Here is a 21983-nt window from a genome sequence, read left to right on the forward strand (position 1 = left end):
CCTAAGTTCAATTTCTGGTACATATGTACATAATGAAATGTCTCACCGACCATTATTATTATTGTTGTTGCTATTATTATTATTCCTCAAGTTTACATCATCTTCCTTAAGGAAGAAATGACCGAAGAACAATAGAATTGAGATGTTTAAATATAAGGTTTCTCTATATCCCAAACTAACATAAACTGTAAGGCCAAAGAAAAGAACAGCCTCAGAAAGAAAGAGTTAAAGTCTAAAAACAAACAACAACAAATCAAAAATAAACCTCTTGCATGTCAATGAAAAAGATGTCTTCATGCTGTGTGAAGCAAAGACAGAATAATCAGAGCTATGAACAAATAGAATATAATGACTCTCTGTAGGTAAAGCCATTAGAAACATAAGGTCTTTTCTCAAAGAGCCGGGGAGTCTCTGGGAGGTTTTAGCTTATATATTGAGAAGCCCCCTAGCATAAATCAAAAGTCAAAGCAGCACCACTGTTTCTGTTTCTCTGGAGACAGAAAACCCTGGCAAGGAAGAGAGAGAGCTACACGGAGAACCCAACCACCTGGACATTTCGCAGAGCATCCCAATAAGTATATGCACGCATGTGCATGTATATGTGTAAGCAGAACTTGTCGGTGACAGGGAGGGAGGGAGGGCTTGAGAAGATCAGGAGTCATCAGTAACCCCCGAGGTTTTGGCCTGAGCAACTGACAGCTCAAGGGAGCACCTGGGAGAAGGTATCTGGGCAGGTTTGAGGATGGGTTGAGGCTGAGCTGTAGACATGGCTGTGCTAGACGGCAAAACCAAACACCTGGCTTCCTGATCATCTATCATCCAGTTTCAAAGGTTCTGAGAACAGTTGCTGGGATGTGACAAGGCGCTTTGGATACACTCCCACTGAGCATGCATGCACCGCATGGTGGTACTGCTAAATCATTTTGGCATTCCAGTTAGTAAAGAATAATCTTCAAAATGCTTTATAATCATCCCAATGTTAACCTTTTAGAGAAGACTACAAAGATCTGCAGTCACTTTTAATTCTAGCACCTGGGAAGCAGAGGCAGGAGGATCTCTTTGAGTTCAAGGCCAACTTGGTCTACATAGTGAGTTCTAGGACAGGCAGGAGTTAGACTTTCTCAAATAAGTAATTTCATTTTAAAATGGCAGTCTTGATAAGCTGAAGTTATGCTTCCTTAACTGGAACTTACTTCCTCTGCTGACCAGTTCTCATGCATTCCAGCTATTCCCTGAGTATCTACTTGTGAAATAACTAAAGCCAGCTCTCCAGCCAGAGGGGTGCACAGGCAGAGAGGCATTCAGATATGTCATAACATAAAATGTAATTAAACCAAGAGTAATGTGACCTCAGAACATAACAGGCTGAAAACCAGAATAAGATAAATCATACCCTAACTGTGTGTGTGTGTGTGTGTGTGTGTGTGTGTGTGTGTGTGTATAAATATCTATTGAAAGGGACCTTAATTTAACACGGTAACTAAACTATCCTAGAAATAGCTTTGTGTGACCCCACAGTAATCCTTAGATAGCATAACTTTAAAGTACATTTTAAGGTATTTCCCATATAACCTCTAATTTCACTAGATAACTTTACCCAGCATACTTGCCAGGTAGATGGTGTAACTTTAATGTCACTCGCTACAGGCAACTGAGATGTTTTCTAGCATACCACCAATGGCACACCTCTCTTCATCAATGAATTACTAAAAGCCAACCTGAATTCTTTTTATCGTACTAACCTACACTGTGTTTAGAAAGTAAGAAGACAGCAATAAAGTGTGACCCTGAAAATATGGATGATGGGCTTAAAAAGATCTGACCTTCTCTTTCTGGAGAGAGCAGTGGGACTCAATGCTAAATGCCTACTCAGTGCTTCTTAAAGGCTTATGAGCATTTCTCAAATCTATGACTAGAAAACAATTAAGATCCTTGGATTATCATTTGGTGTACATGTGGACATTTGAGGAAAATGGAGTAATTGAGGGATTCTGGTGAAATGTGAAGAACATTGTTAAATCTTAAGTCAAGAAACACACTAATTTGGAATGCCATGAAATGAAAATTAGCTTTAAGACCTCATGTTTTAATTTGACAGCTGTTTGACAACTGCGAAATGGAAAACTGACCTCAGACAACTGCTTATGAGCGAGAGAACTTTAAGCTCAAGGATCTCTCATGGAGTGATGCATGCATGCATGCTGTAGTAACTCCTCACATGGGAATGGACAAACGCAGGCTGGAATTTTATTGTCTTTGAAGGTGCTGATATCCAACGGATTTAAATTTCACAAAGAGCTCCATATGACTCTACGACAATTAATGGCCCTTTCTGAAACATAACACCATCAGTAGGGAAATAATTGTAAACACATCTGCAACTTCCAGGTGTTTCTTGAAGCAATTCTGAGTTGACCCTCCTTGACTTTACCTTTAGAGTGCTAAAATACTAATGCACTCACCCCACCCCGTACAGTTTAGAAATACCGAGGCCCTCTCTGCTACAGCTACAGCTACAAGCTGAGGCTCAGGGCCACAGCTCTGCTCTCAAACCACGGAGATACTCTGCCTGTTGTTTCTAAGTCAATATAAAAAGGATGAGGGCTATACTCCACTATTTTGTTATAAAGATTTCCCTTTTCAGAACACAGATCTTTTCCTGCTTTAAAAATTGTATGTCTCACTTAAGGGTAGAATTGGGAGTAGGAGCCCCAAGTCACCCATAGGTGCTGTTCGGTACAGTGTGAGGAAAAAAGTGATACATTTAAAATCATGAGACTTTAGAGGGAAACCAAAGGCCTACTCACTGTTGAAAACTGGGCCTTCATTTGCTGAGGCCCATCATGACAGTTGTTCCCTTTGCTTAGGGCTCATGCGTGCCAACCCACCACGGTCCTAAAACAAGAGACCAGGACTAGATACTGAAGACCCCATGCCTCTGGGAATAAAATGTGTCACCCACGGGGAACTGAGACAGGTTCTTACAAAAACAAAACAAAACAAAACAAAACAAAACGCACAATCTTATTTGTGAAGGGTGCCAATACTATTTCCCAGCAAGGCTTCTTTGTATGATAGATGACTCTTTCCATGTATTTAACCATGTCAGAAATCTAAAGGCTACTTTATAGTCCTTTCTTTCCCCACAAGGATAGTGATCTTCCAGCTCAGCTTTCCCCTAACAATGCTCCCTCAGGATCATAGGAAACTAACTACTTTTAAAAAGAAAATCGATCTCCCCATCTCACCCCCCATTCCATAGTTTTTACGGGAAATAGCAGCAATAATTAACACTAATTGCATCCTTACTAATAGCAGGCTCTCAGACCTACTGAGGATTTTAGACCTTAAGTTCAGAACTGGGGTCTTGTATATGACACTAAGAATGGGTTGATAGGTAAGGACACAAACTTACTTGTTCCTTTATTTAAGACAAGGCTCCATTGTATAGATCATGCTGGCCTTGAACTCACATACAGTCTAAGCCAGGTTCACTCACTAACCTCCTTAGCTTATTAGGAGTGGGATTACAGGCCTGCCTTTGCCTGAGCCACCTTTCCAACCTTTCCAATGCACATGGGCTTCAAACCAGTGGGTAAATACCCCAAGAGCTATGAATTTGGGACATGTAAACACCATCTCACCAGAAGAGGAAAGAAAAACACTAATGGGAAAAGGGATGAAACTGAAGGAAGGTAAGTGGCCCTTAGGAGAGAAACGAGAGATAGGCTGCTTTGTGCCAAATTCTGTGGTATGGGGCCAAAACTACTGAGACTAGAAGAGCCCGTGGGAGGGGACCTGTGAGAACTGAGCTCCCCTGAGAGGCTCTGATTTTAGGCAGACAGGGCATTCCAGGAGCTCAAATGCTCTTGAGTGTGGATTTCGGTGTGTGGGGAGAATAATTCCTAGACCACAGTGACCACATGCACCACATCCAGACATTAAAATACGGAGTTCATTCTCTCAGCAGCCTTATCTATTTGCAGATGAGAAAAATGCAGGTTCAGAAAGGTTATGTCAACAGCCTAAAGCCTCAGAGCTGGCAAGTGGCAGGGTTAGGCTGGCCGCCAGGTGGCCTGGCTCGACTGAATCAGGTGTCACTGAGCATCTTATGTGGCTCTTCTCAGCAACCATAGCCCCAACAGTCCCCACTGCCACTCAGCTCACAGTCAAATGCAGAAGACAGCAGCGGCCAAGCACTCAGGCTCTTCAAGCTGACAGACAGAAGGACAGCTTACTGCTCTACTTGAGAACGGACTGACCAGGAAGTGGGTGGTAGCAGCGGCATCTCCTCTGAGGACCCCATGGTGGTTGTCGCTTTAGCTGATTTTTAAAAAAGATTTATTTACATTTATTTTATGCGTGCTTTACCTGCAGGTATGTATGTGTACTATGTGCATACATGGTGATCATAGAGATCAGAGGAGAGTGTTAGTTAAGATCCGCTGGAGTTCTAGGTGCGTGTGAGCAAGTTGTCACGTGGGTGCGAGGAGCTGAACTCAAGTTCTCTGCATGAGCAGTAAGTGCTCTAACCACTGAGCCATCGCCCCAGCCTCTGATTGGATTATTGCAAGGATCCTTGCCTAACATTTTCTTATTAACATGTTTATAGCTTATCTTTTCACTATTATGCTAGGAACTGCCTGTATCCCACCAGAGTACAGTGCCTGGAAGAAAGAGGAGCTGAGGAGACTGCTGAATGGATGACACAGAAAGTAACAGACACAGGCAGGAGAAAGAGGTGTGGCTTGAAGAGAAGTGGCCACGCAGTGGGGATTTGTCCCTCTCCACAGAGAACAGACAGCCATATCTGCGTTTACTGACTTTAAGCCTCCCGGTGTTAGCCTGGCACACTGTAAGCCTGCTGCCTCGGCAAGGTACAGGAAGCCCTCCGTGGTCTGCCTCTGCTGTGTCTTCTGCCTACTCTTATGATACTTTTCCTACCTTGTGCCTCAGGCTAATGCAGAACTACCACGTCTGTGGCTTCCAGAATTCTCTTCATGTACGGTCTTTGCTCACCATATTCCCTCTGCCTCAGAAGCTGCCCTTACCTGTGCACACCCAGGAAAACCAGACCTCCTTATCCTCACAACAGAACTCACTTCCCTGAGCTTCCCTGGCCTACCAGGTAGAAATGACCACACCCATGGCTTCCTTTTTCATTCTGCCAGCACAGTACATTGTTTATTTCCAAGCCACCTTAAAGGAGGGAACAACCTTTTTATCTCTAGCAAAAGCAATCAATAGCTATCTAAGGATAGGCTCAGAAAACAGCAACCAACAATGTAAGGATTCCCACTACTTAAGGATTCCGGGTCTGTGGGTTGCCATTTTGTCCTATGTGGGAGGGGACAGGGGGCAGGGGTTTTTCGGAGGGGAAACCCGGAACGGGGATACCATTTGAAATGTAAATAAAGAAAATATCTTTAAAAAAAAAAAAAAGGATAGCCTACCTTCCATTTCTAGCCAAATCATAGGCCAATGAAAGGCAGGAGACCAACAAGACCTTATCCCAATCATTTTAGCCTGTACTGAGCAGAATAAATGACGGTCATAGGAACCAGTGCGGCCACATTTTCCTGCCTCTCAAAGCACACAAAAAGAAACTTAAAGCCTGAATGTTCACCGAGTGTTTACAAAGGGGTCACTCTGAAACAAGTAAGTGACTTCACTTAAGCCAGAGCTGAAGAGACGATGGAAACTTGGAAGCAATTTCTCCTCTTGTGGGAAATCACTTGGGACTGGGCAATCCATGACTATGTTCAAATGTAACTACATGCTTACTCACATATGCTAGCTAGCCATTTAGTTAGTCAGTCACTGAGAGAAACCAGGCTCAGTAAATTCAGTTCCTCCTCACTCATTGACAATTCTGTGGGCATCTTAATAACCGAGAGTTACATTTTTAAAGTCAGAGGTTGTACTGTACTTAATCCCCATTATTTTAAATTAGTAGATGACGAGTAGCATTAGGTGAGGGATCTTTTCCCATCCTAACTGTGTAAGAAATCTGTATATAGCTCTTAATCCTTCTGACTCAGTTCACCCAAGGGCTACACATACAATGCCCTTTCTAGACTTCCACACACACACCGACAAAGCACTAAGAGAACAAGCATCCCTTTCCTCAGCTAAGAAGAACCTGAGGACATTAGACATTGCTCAATGGTACTTTTCTTTCTTATAAGCTAACAGATATAGATCTTCTCTACCAAGGAAATCTAGGTCAGGGTACAAGCAGGAGCTTCCTGTTTTCGTAGCATTTCTAGTTTTCTCAGTGGATAAGCTGTAAGCGCTTGGGAACTGTGTTAAGTACCCACATTTCTCTGTTGTTCCTCTCTATCTCCACACTCCATCACTCAGATCTTTGTTCCTGTGATCAGTGCTTCCGAGAGAAATCTGGCATTGGATCTGAAGGAAATGCCATGGTGATATTTCCTAAGATTAATCACACAGGTAAGTAATTTCCCCTTCTCACCAAACAATATGTTCTAAAACTTCTTAGAAAATCAGTAAGACAGGACTGTGTGGTCACAAAAATGTGAATCTTAGGACTCCCTTAAATCACACCCATGCACATTGTAAAGGTTGAATAGCCTGCTCAGGCCAGCCTGGATAGCGTAGGCAGCCTGGGCAGCCTGGCTCTCCAGTATAAACCAGAGGCATCACAGATAATTCTCAAGGTAACCTGAGCGAAAGAGGCCCCACAGGCCATCCTCCTGCTTTCAGCGGCTCAATTCCCATTGCTATCCACAGGTGGGGCTCAGCATGCAGTCCGAATCACCCCAAGACTCCGTTTTTTTAAACACATACTAAAGCATCAAGGGCTTTTTGTTTTGTTTTTCACATATTAAAACCTTAAAAGCCCTGTGCCACTAAAGGAGTGTGGGGCAGAGATAAGGAAGCTGTCTCCCAGGCAGCGGCCACACAGCTTGCTTCTCCATCAGCACCATCAGTCATCAGTAAACCAAGAGTCAGCCTGATAGAAAAACCAGGGGGTGGGTGGGGGAATCTGTGGTTCAGAGCAGAGAACCACTGGCTAATGGGATTCAGAACAAACTAACAGGAAAGGCGAAACACAAGCAAAGATCAGGAAAAGAAAGAAAGATATTCACAAAGAACCTCAGCTTGACCCCTGCTAGGTGGGGGTGACAGATATGCAGGAAGGAAACAAGCCACCCAAGGCAGATTTTATCACACACAGACTCACAAGCCAAGAATCCTAACCCCGAAAGTCATATGGCTACCATTTGCCATCACATCTCAACTAAATATCTGCTTAAAAAAAGTGTGTGTGTGTGTGTGTGCTTGCTTGCACACAGGTGCCGTCAGAGACCAGAAGAAGGCATCGGATTCCTTGGAGCGTCAGTTATAGAAGGTTACAAACCGGTCAATTTGGGTGCTGCAAAAGCAGCACGGGCCCTCAGGAAGGGCGGCACATACTTTTAGCGCTTAACCACTGAGCCATCCCTCTAGCCAGCCCCCATACCTACTTTTTCACCAACTTTTCCAGAACTATACACATAATTCAATAATTGCTTTCCCCTTAGTCAATGGAAATAATAAGCATACAATGTGCACAAACTTGCAATAAATATATACCATATTCACACACATATAACAGTTTACAAGCACAGTTGGGGCTCCCTACCCCAAAAGTCCAAAAACTGAAACTTTTTGAGTTCCAACAATGAAAATTCCACACTTTTGTGAAAGAGTCAAAATGTAAAACTTTAGGTAAATTGGTCTGAAAGTACCTTCAGACTAATATATAGGCTACATATGAAACATTATTAAATTTCATGTTTAACTTATGTCCCTCCTCAAAATATCTTATTATATGTTATACGTTATTATCTATGTGTGCAAACATAACACAGTCTGAAAGGATCTGAAGTTCAAAACCTTCTATAGTCCCACGTCTTTCAGACAAGGGAGAATCCAGGCCTCTGGGTAAACTAGGGAAACGCACATTGTGTCTTTCAGTTCTCTACTAAGATCCTAGGAGGGGACAACTAGAAGACAGCAGGTTCTGGAAGTATGGTGGTCGTGGCCAAACCCCGCGCAAGCCTTTCTTTTAATAAAAGCCCTGACAGTTCACTGGTCGGGCCTGGGCATTCATTCAGTGTTCTAGATCTCCCTATCACTCAAGATATCATCACACGTCTCTGCCTGCTGAGTAAATAGCAGTGATGTAAGGTATCCTGAGGGCAGCAGGGCTTGCTGATGAGAACAGCCTGATTCTATGGTGGTGAATGGACTCAGCTAAGATGAAGCTGCAACACTCTAGGCCTGGTTTGGCCATTTCAAACTTGGGAGCAATGACACCACCAAGCTTCAGTTTCTTTTTCTAAAACACAGAAATAAAGCCACCTCACAGACTCATCACAAGAAGCAAACAAAATAACAGCCAGTTGATGTGGCAGAAATCACTTTAAAAACCTATCTACGAGCATCATGTTCAAATCATCATCTGTGTGTCTGCTGGCAGGACTTCACCTGAAATGATTTTGGCAGTGAATGCCAGTGCCAAACTTATCCCACTTAGATCGATCATTCTGGACAGGAGAATAAAATGTAATTTAGGGGCTATTTAGAGCTATAGAAATTCAGGAAAACAGACGGCATTTAAAACACACTTTCTTTTTGACGTTGTTCAGCAATGCTCATCATTTTCCTTATATATAAAAACCGTATTTAGTTGGAGCCTCTCCAACTACATTCAAAGACCTTTCTGCAAACCTCATGTGGAGCAGTAGCTTATCTGAATAAGCCATAAGCCGGGACCTCCAGAGACTTGAATGAGAGCAAGTTCAAAGTTAATACACTTCTCATTGATTTGTCCTGCACACATGATGTTAAGCAAATCCTATCACTGGTCCTCACTAACAGAAGTCTTCTTCTAGAGTACAACACCAAATTCTCGGCTGCTTTTGTTCAACATGGAAGATGAAAGTCGACTGCTGCTGCTCTGGGCAGACTGTGCAGTCAAAACAAAAGAGACATCAGAGAAAGGGGAAACTGCAAAGAGGCATTAGATATTAATCTTATATTCACTAAGAAAAAAAAAATCTTTGCTTGGTTCTCCTTTCAGAGTTTAAAAGGCTATGAATTTTCTTTAACTGCCCTGTAAGTCAGAGCTCTTCATCCAAAGCCCTTCCTTTTTACCTCATTTCAGCTATGAAAGTCTCTCAAATATTGTTAGCAGCAAACAAAACCCACGTTTCCTTTTGGTCCTATTTTATTCCCACCTCTTGATCTCTTTCATTTCCTTCATGAAAATTTTCAACATCCAGAGGTACACTAGATCCCAAGATAACATTCCTTATCACACTTACCTTTCTAATTACAACCTGCTACTCAGATCTGAGGCGATTTATGTTTTATGTCTTTCTTGTAATCTTCCCTAAAATAAAGCCTCTGAGAACATCAATGGTTCTTTTAAAAGACAAGTCCCAGTTATGAATTCATCCTTTATTCATTTGATCTTTCAAAAGAGCCATTTTTTAAAAAAAAATCCTGTGAACATAGATTCAAATGCAATCTCATGTGTATATGCTTAGAGCTTTATTTTACACACAGCAAGTTCTAAATAAGGGTTACTCTCTGTAATTATTACTACACATCTTTTGCCATTTGTCTCCCTATATCTGCCTTCGAAATGGTACACTACTGGCCTCCTCCGGTGCTCTCAGCAGAGGTGATAGATGGATGAAATATGTAAATCATAATCATTCCCTTCATGGAAGTAAGCACTATGAAGAAGAGAATGCAAATGCATAATTATATAGTAATACCAAAGTGCCTAGTAACCACAGTTATAAGTGATACGCTACAAGAACTATTACACAGATGCAGAGAGAACACTCGGACTCTCCAACATGGAGAACTATGACCAACAGACTGAAGTTGTAAGGTGGCAGCTTAGGGCTCGACATTCTTTATAGCTGACCACCTAGAAAGCCTTGGGAACCAATGTGCAAAAGACAATTTTCCAGGACTATTGTAAACAGATAGAACACAATACACAATCAAAGCTTTACAGTTCACTGAGAGCTGCAGAAGCTGAGGCACAGGGCGGAATGCTGGTCACTGCTAGTAAACTGTATACAGAAACAAACTCTTTAATCACACAGCCCCTCCTAAAAAGCCGTGCATAGTAGCCCTCCTTTATCTGCAGGGACTATACACTGAGACTCTTACCAGATGCTTAAGAATTAGACAAACCCCTGTATTTATCCCCACATGTACATACTTGTGATAAAGCTTAATTTACAAACTGGGTGAAGCAAAAGAGTAGCATCAGCAGTAATAAAACAAAAAATTAAAACAACATGTGATAAGCTATTTAAAATCATGAATTATTACTTTATGAAATTTTTAGAGTAGTTGACTGTGGCTAACTGAAAGACAGAAAGGAAAACTCTAGAGGAGACTACTGTACACATAAAATGAGTAAAATAAACCCAATTATAGCTCATCACATTAAATACTGAATTCTAATTTTTCTGACTTTTCTTTTTTTTAAGTTCTTAATTCATTCTACTTGAATTTCCTCGGCTATGTTTGTCATTTGTCAAGAGCTGGTCAGTCAAAGGCATGCCCAGCGCTCTGTCTTTCAGTTGTTAAATTGGAAACACTCTTGGCCTGCTTTCATCCTTTGAAGGCGTGCCCACTTTAAAGGCATGCTTGGCTTCTGAATGGCATGTGTCTACACACCACAGGGCCTTCGAGTGCTTTGCTTTTCTGTGTCAGCGTCCGTGGTTTCTCACATACAGCTCCTAAGTACTGCTTACTGCCTGGTCCCTCAGAAACTGAAGCCCATTTTCTCTCTTTAAAACAAATGGAAGAACTGCTCTCCAAAGCTTTACTGTTTCCTTCAGAGATCAGAGAAGAAATAGGACTAGGTGAATAATGCCTCAAATAAAGTACATAAAAATTAAGAATATATGTAAGACATTAGTTGAATTTGTTTGTGAATATGAACATGATTGTCCCCACCCCCAATCCACCCCCTACATGGATGCCTACAAGTAGCTGACACACTCTTTAATGTGAACATAAGCTTTTGAAAAATTTATATCTTTACCTAACTGTTACTCAAAGACATGGTTCAGGGGCTGGAGAGGTGGATCAGCAGGCAAGAGCACTGGCTGCAGAGGACCCAGTTTTGGTTCTCAGAACCTACCTGATAGCTCACAACCATCTGTATCTTCTCCAGCTCCAGGAAGTCTGACCTCCACAGACACCAGGGATGCATGTGGTACACAGACATAAATGCAGACAAAATATTCATACATATGAAATAAAAATAAATAAACCTTAGTTTGGTGCCTACTGTGTTTGTTCTCTGCTCTGCTCATACTGTTCAAGCCTGCTGGTAAATGGCCCTGTACCCCTTTGTTTCTTGAGTTTATGAGACTGTCTAATAATAATGCAAACTACACTCTAATACTGAATTACTGAAAACCAGTTACAGCAGGGGAAGCTGGTAAGACCCTAAGAACACTGGAATGCAGTATGGTGAGAATCACCACAGAGTGTAAGTACTACAACACTTCCAAATGCAACTAGACCCCAGACAAACGGAGGAAGGCTCACAACAGATACAAGCCTGTCTGTTGGCATGTGCTCACTGAGCAAGCACCACTCTCAGCACGTAAGAGGGATGGCAGTGACCGGTGACACATGGGAAAGAATGTGACAAAATGTCCCAGGAATGGAGACTGTGATGGGGTGTGTGTGTGTGTGTGTGCAGGCCTGGAAAACAAACTGAGAAGGGAAAATCACCACAGGGGCTGACAATGCAATTGCGTGGTACCAAAAAAATCCTACCTCGGATTCTGTGGCTTCCCTCCATGTTTTTTAAATCTTACAGAACCTATTCCACATATGCAAGTATACAGTACCTAATCCACATATGCAGGTATACAGCTGGAAGCTGAGCAGCTAAAATGCACAGTTCTTTAAAGTTTCTAACACCTTGGTTGGGGCTCAGTTCCTATCAGTCTCTGCCTTCATGAATGCCATTTCCCTCGATTACTAAAAGGGTGATGGTTTTCTTGTGTGTGCACTTGTTTGTCTGCGCATGTACCTCTGTGTGCATGCACCTCCCTGGCAGAATGAGGCCAACCTAAGGTGCTGCTCAGTGGCCTGCAGCTTGCCACGGGGACTAGACTAGCCAGCCCCTAGTTCCAGGGATCTGGGTGTCTCCATCTCCCTGCCCCTGGGATTACAAGCCTGCCACCACACTTGGCTTTTTTCTCACATGATTTGGGAGACCACTTGACAGTCTGAACTATCTGCCCCACCCCTAAGAGAGTTATATTCATAAAAAAAAATCCTTGAGCTATCTTTCAGAGGGTAAGGGTGGGAAATGTGACTGAGTAAGTAGCACTCAAAGTAACATTTGTAAAAACTACATTTCATTTAATTATTTGTGTGCCATTATACTGTATGTGTGTGCATGCATGTGTACATGTATGCACATGCATGTGTATCCTTTAGTGACTGTGTGGAGGTCAGAGAACAATGAGCAGAAGTTAGTTCTCTCCTTCCACCACATGTATCTTGGGAATCGAACTCTGGTGACCAAAGGATTGGCAGCCAGAATCTCACTGAGCCAGAATCCCATGGTTCACAACTTTTATATTTTATAATATTGTGATGTTTAAAAACCATTTGATCCTTTTTAGTTGTTTTTTTTGCTCAGTTCTCATACATTTACATAAAGTATTTTCTTTGAGTTTACACAATTTCAATGAAGATAATAATTAGTCCTAAGGCTATTTGCAGTTCCTATTTTACAAAAGGGAGGCTAGAAGCTCAAAGGGACCCTGGCTTATCCTTCTGACTGAGAACTCTGAAAACATGGAGGTTATGAATACCAATGGAGAAACAGACTCCAGGAGGAGCTCCTTCATGGAAGTCAGCAGAAACGGCTCAAGTGCCTCAGCCTCACTGCAGACTGCAGCTTTGCTGGTTTTTTTTTTTTTTTTTGAGAACTACGTCATCCTCCCTGATGCTGGCCTTGCTATAAGATTATTCTGACATTAAAATAAACAACAGGCCAGTGTGTGTGGTGTCACATTCCTTTAGTCCAAGCACTCAGGAAGCAGAGGCAAGCAGATCTCTGTAAGGCCCACTTGGTCTACATAGTGAGTTCCAGGCTAGTATAAATACACTGGGAGACTCTGTGTCAAAAGCAATAACAATAAGAAACCCTATTTGAAACAAATAACATCCTCCAAACAGTGGATAATATTTTCTGGAGGCACATGATTTTAAGCATAATCAAATGACCTCCCCATATTTTACAGACTAGCTTCTTCTGTACGGCATGCGATGAACATTCGAGCTGGTTCCTGATGGTAATGTAGATTCCTGTTTGAAAGCTGTGCCAACTGCTCCTGGGTGTTCTGGTGATGAGGCAATTTTCCTTAAGTTTTAGCCAAGACTTTTTCACTAGAGTATCTTATGGAAAAAAACCCACAACGTTGGGACACACCACAGTGGCCAGGCAAAGGAAAAAACTATTTCAGAGAACCATCTGGGTGCTTAAAATAGCAAGAAGAAAAATGATCCATTAAAAATAATACTTGACTATTAATTCTATGATATAATCTGGCTGTACATACCAAGTAAACACTAGTGCTGAACTACTGGGATTTTTTCAAAAAGCTGGGTAATGTTCTTTTCAAACATCCTGGAGCTGGAGAGATGGCTCAGAAGTCAAGAGCATGTGTTGCTCTTCCAGAGGGACTGGGTTCATCTTCTTACACCCAGGTTAGGCAGATTACAGTCACCTGTAACTCTAGCACTAGGAGATGTGCCGCTTCTGTCTTCCCTAGTCATCTGTACTCACAGGCACATAGCCACATGCAGACACATACACATAAACTAACAAAAATGAAATATTTGAAATACTGTGTTTTGCATAGTAGAGGCTTAAAATGCAGAAGCTGTATAAGGTGGCAAATTGCTAATACTAGCCTCGGGAGACAGTGGTAGAAGGACCCTGTAGAGTGTGTTTAATTAAATCCCTTTATGGTGACATAGCTAGACCTTGATTTTTTTTTTTTAAAGACAGGCAAATAAAATAAAAGTAAAATAGAAAGAAATAAAGCTATATCAACAGCATATAATCATGACGAATTCCAGAAAAGGTTTCTGAAATAAAGAGAACACAAAGTTTGGGCACTTTTTAATATTTTTTAACCCAAGAAATCGTGGCTATTTCAAGTACATATAGCCTGCTGCACTCATCTGTTTCAAAAACCAGACCAGACCAGACCAGACCAGACCAGACCAGACCAACCAAACCAAACCAAACCAAACCAAACCAAACCAAACCAAACCAAACCAAATCGAGACCTCCACAGGCCACCTCTGTGGGTTCAGGATGTTTCTCCAGTAGGGCACAGGATCTGGGAAGTCCTTCCAACACAAAGCTAGCTAGTAACAACAGCATCACCTGGCTCAGAGGAGAACTGACCTGATTGATGGAGTTGGCAGCACAGGATGCGAGGCCGGTTCCAAGGGATGTAAGCAGGAAGCAGGACCAGTCGAAAGGGCCTGGAGCCAGTGCAAAGCCTGCTGAAGTGGTGCTTACCACAAGAGCTGCAATACAGACAGAGATGCTGGTCAGTAGTTGGACTTCTAGGGGAAGGCATGGGGCACAGGAGCCATCTCCCACACAGCAGACGATGATGCCAGCACAAACTCTGGGTGGATATTCTTACACCCAAAACTCTACATTCTGGCTAGCAAGATGGCTCCACGGGCAAAAGATCTTGCTCCGAACCTGCCAACCTGAATTCAAACCTTAGGACCCATATGGTAGGAGAGAACCAACTCCTATAAGTTGTCCTCTGACGGCCACATACATACCATATACACGTATATGCATGTATACACACACACACACACACACACACACACACACAAAATGTAATATATTTTTTAAAATATGCACTTTTCTGATTTAAAAGTTGTAGATACAGAATACATAAAAATATTTCCTTTTAAACTCCATTAGACTTAAAGGTAGGAAAATAAAAAGGGTCTTCCAGATTCATCGTTCGCTCATTCATTCAACAAATATTTATGGACTAGCAATTTGCAAGCAATAATATACCAATACTGGCAACTATAAAAGATAAAGCTGTGCTCAGTGTTCTAAGTAAACCGAGAGAGGTAGGACACCTTTTTAGTATAAGTACCACACAACAGCAAACAGTAGGGCTTGAACTTTGCAGTAAACTCCAGACAATAGAAGCAGAGGCCTTGCCTGTAACAGAAGTTCATGGGGCCATAATGGAATAAAGATGGTGGCACCATAGCCACCATCAGTGTGCAAGTGGAGCCATATGGCTCACACTAGCAATGAGGTCCCTGCTCCTTGGGAGGCACTGGTGTTTTTACTTCTTTGAGTTTACAGAGCTAAGAAGAGTCTAAGAGAGGCATGGAGGTAAGCAGTAAGAAGTCCCCAGAAAATTCTTCAATGGTGAGCTAATCAGGAAAGCTTCAAGCTAGCACTGCACTATGGAGAAGGGAGAAGTGGAGAGTGTGATCGGATACACAACACAATAGGGAGATGGGGATGCTGTGTGTTCTACGTGGATGATGTCTTTCAAACCAACACATTTGTACCCGGGGAACACGGGCACTGTCTGAAGACACTGTGTGTCTGAATGTGCAGGTGCACACATGCACTGAAGGTCAGAAGACAACCTCTTCTGTTGCTTCATTATAGGTGGAGACAACGTGTATTTTAGAGACAATGTTCTACCACGGCCTAAGATTTGATAATTAGGCTAAGCTGTTGGCCCATGAGGCCCCAGGGACCTTTTTGTCTCTGCCTCTCCAGTACTCAGATTACTCAGTCCACCATGTCAGGCTTTTTCTCTTTTTTTTAGATTCTGGAAGTAAAATTGGGTCTTCCCACTGCTGAAAGGACTACCTTCCCAGGCTTGGAGCTAGTTTTGGTTGCTGTGACTGGGGGAAGAGAAGATGCTATTTTCTGGAGGGCAAAGGCTATTGTTCTTCTGCCTATCTTTCAGTGAGTACACAGGAAAGCCCACAACAAACTTCTTGTCTACTCTAACCAGAAACTCTAACACCCTGATCTAGTCCAATCCATCACTACTGGAGCTTCCTCCCTGACTAGTCTCCGGATCCCACAGTGCTTCTCTCTGGAATGAGCTGGGCATGGATCACAGCACCTCACCTCCAATGGAAGTGGTTAAAACTGTACCTGCAATAACGCTCAAACTCTCCTTGGCTGTACTAAAGCGCGTCCAATGCTCCTCTGCTGGCTCACCACTGCCCAGTCACGTGGAGCTATGTACTTCAGGGTCCTTGCTCTCTCCCTCTTTGAGCTAGCTCCTTCTCCTTCTTTGGGTTCCATTTAAGATGTCCTTCTTAGGGAGACCATCTCTGGCCATCTCATCTACAGCAGGCCAGTCCAGAAGCTCATTCCCAAGATCATCCTCTGTTTCCTACCGGCACTCACCACACAGTGACTCCTCCCAGAAATGTAAGCTCCATGAAGAGCAGAGTCCCGTGGGCATAGTTCCTGCTCTATCCTCAGTGTTGTCACCATGGCCAGAAGAGAGGAGTATGTACTGGAGGCACAGGAGGGAAGCTAGCAGCTGCCAGACTGGCCTTTATGTCATTTGGTAGCCAGCTGAGAGTCCCTGGGAGTCTATGCAGGAAGGAGACCCACTGTGAAGTCCAGTTCCAGGCCAAGCAGGGACAGGGAAACCATCTACCAAGTGACCACATTGATCCCCTGTAAATGAGCACAGGGAGAATGAGCAATGGGAACACTAGGGTTGTACGGCATTAGAGAACTGTCAGAACGCCGTGTGCAGGAGAGGGGGGAAGACAACAAGGAAGAGGAAGGAGAGTGTTTGCACACAGGCAGCATGGAGGAGACCACAGCAGAGTACAGCAGTGCACAGGCGATGAGCTGTACATCAGGAAATGTGCTGCTTCTGAGGAACCGCAGGGCACGGGGGTAGGGGGTCAGGGAGTGGTGGGGTAAACATATGGAAAGTAGACAAGGCACAAAACAGGAGCTCAGAGGAGACACTGGGAGACAGGAGCACAGGGCAAAGGGGACAGAAATCATAAGCAGTGTGTGCCCCGAGAAGGTACATATAAAAACCCTCAGATCATCACAGCTTGAGGGAAAGCATGGAAGATCCACAGGCTTGGAGATTAGAATTATGGAGATGAGGTGCACTCCTGAAAGTTACATGAGATGCTACAGGAAGGGAATGGGGTGGGACTACTGCCTCCTAGGGTACATGCTAGAGAAGGAAATGGTATCTATCGCCTACAGCTTGTCCATCAGTCTAGTCTCATCAGGGGCTTACAGAAGTCCTTCAGTTTTACCATATGGACAAGCCCTTTCCTAATACCTGGATCACATACAGTTTCCCTGTGTGTGTGCGTGTGTGTATGTGTGCGCGCGCGTGCAGATACATGCACATATATAGTCCACAGGCTGACGTACAGTGTCTTCCTCACTTCCCAGTGTTCTCTCCACCCCTCCCTTGCCTTTTTCTTGAGCTAGGCTTCCCCATTTAACCTGAGACTCACAAGTCAGCTGGCCAACAAGCCCTGGGGATCTTCTTGTCTCTTCCCTCCAGTGCCAGGACCCCAGGCATGCACCGTCACGACCACTTTTACCTGGGGAATGGGCATCGGAAGTCAGGTCCCCTGGCTTGCGGAGCAAATATTTTGTTTACTAGGCAATCTCCTCAGTGTGGTCTCTTAAATTTCTATTTTTCTTTAGCTGTGTTCCATGTCAATTTGAAATGTAAAACAAGTATATGGGCTAAGAATACTGTCTATGCCAGCCAGCTTTCTGTGACTAGAACAAGCACCTCAGAGAATCAACTTATGAAAATGACAGCAATCACTCATTACTGTGATAGAATTTGGAACCTCTAAGACCTTTCCAGAAAGGGTGACAAGCCAACAATGAATATATCTGCTGACTTCATCAAAGCATCCCTCAAAGGAGAGTCTCTAACAGCACGCCTCTTGGGCAAGAGGCCCTTCCTTTGGCACAGTGGGTGCAAATGCAGTGAGCATCTGACATTCCCATGGCAGGCAAAGGACTACAGAGCAGAGGAGCCAGGGCAGGGGTGAGGGGGCAGGGCTCTATGAGGGCTACAGAGACAGGTAGGTCAAGAGCTGAAGGAACAAAGGAGGCTGGTCAGACACTAGAGGCACTCAGCAATCCCTCAGCTTGGGGGACAGTCTACCTGTCCCCCAGACATGGCACTGCATGTCACAACAGGTGCACATGACGGCGTGGCAGCAGCTAGCACCTGGCAGGACCTGGGACAGTACAGCAGGCTCAGCATTTAGACAACATTTATTTCGAAGGAAACATTCTGGGAGCAGTTTTTTAGCTCTGGTTCTGTAATGACTTATGCTCCAAAGACAACTCCATGGTGATTCCAGGCCTTGAAAACGACTGTTGTGTCAGCTACCATCACAGTAGCTGACAAAGTACTATAATCAATGAACTGTCAAAAACAAACAAAAAGCCTGAAGACTTTGCCTTGTTTAAAGTTGAAAAGGGTATACAAGCGTAAGAAAACTTCAGATGGGCAGCGATGCATGTCTTTAATCCCAACACTTGGGAGACAGAGGCAGACAGATCTCTGAGTTTGAAGCCAGCCTGGTCTACAGAGTGAGTTCCAGAACAGCCAGCCAGGGCTACGCAGACAAACCCTGTCTGGAAAACAGAGAGAGGGAGGGATGGAGGGAAGGGGGGAGGGTGAGGGAGGAGGAAGAAGAGGAGGAAGGAAAGGGAGAGAGGGAAGGAGGAAGAGAGAGAGGCAGACAGAAAACACTTCAGATTTCTGACTCACATACAGTTCTATCTAATAAGCTGAGAAGACACAGAAAATGGTTTACAAAAGGCTAACAAAGGAAATGAAAATGATTTTAGAAAGAAGTAACAATGAAAAGTTTATAGAATTGGGGCTTTAGAATGTACAAATGGTAACACACAGAAAAATGAAAGCAACCACTCATTACTATGATAGAATTTGGATCTCTAAGACCTTTCTAGAAAGGATCACAAGCCAACAATAAATATATTTACTGACTCCATCAAAGCAATTAATTTAAGGAGAGCGGAAGAGAAGGTTGATGAATTGCATTAGTAACACCGAGCAGAGTAATGTCCCTATACAACGTGGCTGTCGCTGCAATTAAACTTCACATTGATTTCCTGGGATTCATTACACGGAATCATTTTGCAACACCAGGATCTCATTAAAAGTGAATGTAATATATTCTTTCATTAATAACTTTTGAAATCATATTTTATTTGGTAATCTTATATTCTGTCCCTTCACAAATAAACATAAAATCAATGTTGCCAACCAAGCATGAACCTGTTCAATCCAGGCCCAGAGGTGTGGCACTGTAAGCAGGTGCCTGAGAAACCCCAAGGAAGAGTGACAGCCCCACTCCTGGGGGCCTAGCCCACCGTTGCTGTGGAGTGGGTGTTCAGCTGGAGAACTCCATGCTCTCCCTTTAAGAGAGCAAGCTGCAGCTCCCCTCAGCCACCTGCCAGGAGTATAGGGGACCACTGAGGCCCAACTGCATCCCCACGAGTCAGACTCAGCGGCCAGGGCATCCTGTTCACAAGCATACCACTGACAAGGTTCACTTGTCTGCCTGCCTCCTTTGGGGAGAGATTTCAAATTATGTCCCCTAGAATTAAAATGTTTAATTGTGTTAGAATCACAAGCACATTCTGACGGACCTGAGGAAGCAAACACCCGCTCAGACTTGTTGCTGAGGGCCACCTGCCAAAGACCTCCAGGTGGTTTCTGGGCACTAAGAAGAGCAGCACAGCAGCCAGCAGAAGGAACTGGGCCCTTGATTCATGCACGGATTTGAGGACCTGCAATCTGCCAACAGCACTCAACTTGTGCTCCAAGTGGAGATGGTGGTCCTGACCAACAGCTGCCTTGCCTTCAGCCCATCAAGGCAGAGAGTCTACAATTCCAGGTCTGAAGAGCTTGCTTAGGAAAATGGTGAAATAGTAACTCAGTGGCAGGGTGGGCGCTCAGCAAGGCAAGCATGGCAGCAGTGGAGAGCTCAGGGAAATGGCCTCTGGGACACCCTTACAGGCCTCAGCAGTGTGTCTGTGCCAGGGGCAGCCGTGTAAACAGAGCTCAGGGCTTCATTCCTGAAGACGTATGAGAATCTGGAGTACTGGAGAGAAAGAAAACTCCCAAATCAAAGAATGACAAAGTGTTAGGAGGGAAATTAGAAAATGTTACTGTTAATCTAATCTCTCTCTGGAGAATGTTAGCCCCAAATCTAGTGACAAAAAGCTATTTCTACCTGACTGACCCCTTGGGGCACTGTGCCCTCATACACACCCAGTCTAAAGCAAAGTCCTCAACACACTTACCTATAGATGCAGTTTTTGCCTCTGCAACAATACTGGGTAACTTCTACTTTCTTGATACAAAGCTTCAATTATGCACAAGCAACTGTGCCTCAAGTCTCCTCTCCTCTCAGGGAAGTATCCCTGGTAACCAGCCATGCTTGGATTCTGGACTCCTGTCCCTGCTAGTGCTGAGGACACTTTGTGGAGGCACAAAGGGTTTCACTTCATCAAAAGCACTCAGCACAAAGATGGTGACTATCAAGGGGCTTAATTAAGTGGTGCTTTGGTAACTATTAAAATGAGCTCCCTAGAATTCCAAAGCAGCCCTCCTCAGCCACTCAGCTTGCACTTCACACACTAAAGCATCACGTGAAGGGACTGAAGGAAGCTCGCCAGCCAACGGGCTTAGTTTGGGGTGTTGGTAAAGCAACAGGGTAAACAATTTACATGAAAGTGAAGCACTTCACAAAGCCCAAGTCAACGTCCCTTCACACTTACACAATCATAAAAACCACGGCTTCAACCCTAGCATGTGGCTATCCCAGACATGAGGGAGGAAACAAGACTTCAGCTTAGATTTGATAGTGTCTGTGTCTGTCTGTCTGTCTGTCTCTCTCCCTTCCTCCCTTCCTTCTTCCTTTCCTCCCTCCCCCCTCTCTCACCCCCTCTGTGTGTGTGTGTGTGTGTGTGTGTGTGTGTGTCTGTCTGTCTGTCTCTTGTGAGAACAGAACCCACTGCAAACATGCTAATTAAGTACAACCCCAATTCGTTATTTTACAACTGGCATTTTGCACATCTTAAAGTGAATCTATCAGTATAGAAGTAGATGAATTTCAATTAGAAATAACTATGTCTTCTATGACATTTCTATATAGTGATACTTTTCATGCAATGGAGGTTAACGAAGTTCGAGAAGCCTGCTCTAAACAACAAGTCCTAGCAGCTGATTTTATAAACAAGGAGCTATGCAATCAACTAGGGTCTCAGCAGGAATCATCTGGTATAGTATTTAGTTCTCTGCTTTATGGAAAATTCTCTAGTAAATGCTCCAAAGACTCGTTTTCATAAAGATGAAAAATCCCACTGAATGAAGGGAAGACACCCACACACTTGCTTAGCAGATTACAAAATCATAAGAAGGCAAATCAAGTTCTCAGACCCATCCCCTGTGTAGCACACACAGAAAGTTCCACAGGTGTGAGAGGAGCTTTCAGGGTCCCAGAGGAGAAAGCCTGATGCTGGCAGTGCGTGTCAGGAGCCCAGGGCACACACTGTGAAAGTGTTGGATTTGTCTGTCATTGTAACCTGAACTTGTGAGGCAGATTTAGCCAGCATCCCTATTTCCAGCCTGACAGTATAGTCTCTAGAACAGCAATTAACCCCTGGGACGGTCTTCCCTTTTCTGATGTGCAAGAGGCTTCCTCAGAAATTCAGTTTCATCAAGATGTTTAGAGGCCTTCTACTCCGAGAATCACAGGGCTCTGAACACACATGTAATCAATAAATGTCCTTTCCTTTCTCAGATCGCCAACTGGACCACAAGGCTCTC

At 43.7% G+C, this 21983-nt stretch overlaps 1 protein-coding gene across 1 annotated transcript in view; it reads right to left on the reverse strand.

The window, feature by feature from the left end:
* Nucleotides 1-21983, reverse strand: part of LOC110305849 (protoheme IX farnesyltransferase, mitochondrial) — a 118171-nt gene that overhangs the window by 68354 nt on the left and 27834 nt on the right. Inside the window, exon 4 of the mRNA XM_021177982.1 lies at nt 14495-14619. Coding sequence (XP_021033641.1) covers nt 14495-14619 — 125 coding nt within the window. The remainder of the gene's footprint in view (nt 1-14494; nt 14620-21983) is intronic.

Source organism: Mus caroli, chromosome 11, assembly GCF_900094665.2.
Source record: "Mus caroli chromosome 11, CAROLI_EIJ_v1.1, whole genome shotgun sequence".
Classification (NCBI taxonomy): domain Eukaryota; kingdom Metazoa; phylum Chordata; class Mammalia; order Rodentia; family Muridae; genus Mus; species Mus caroli.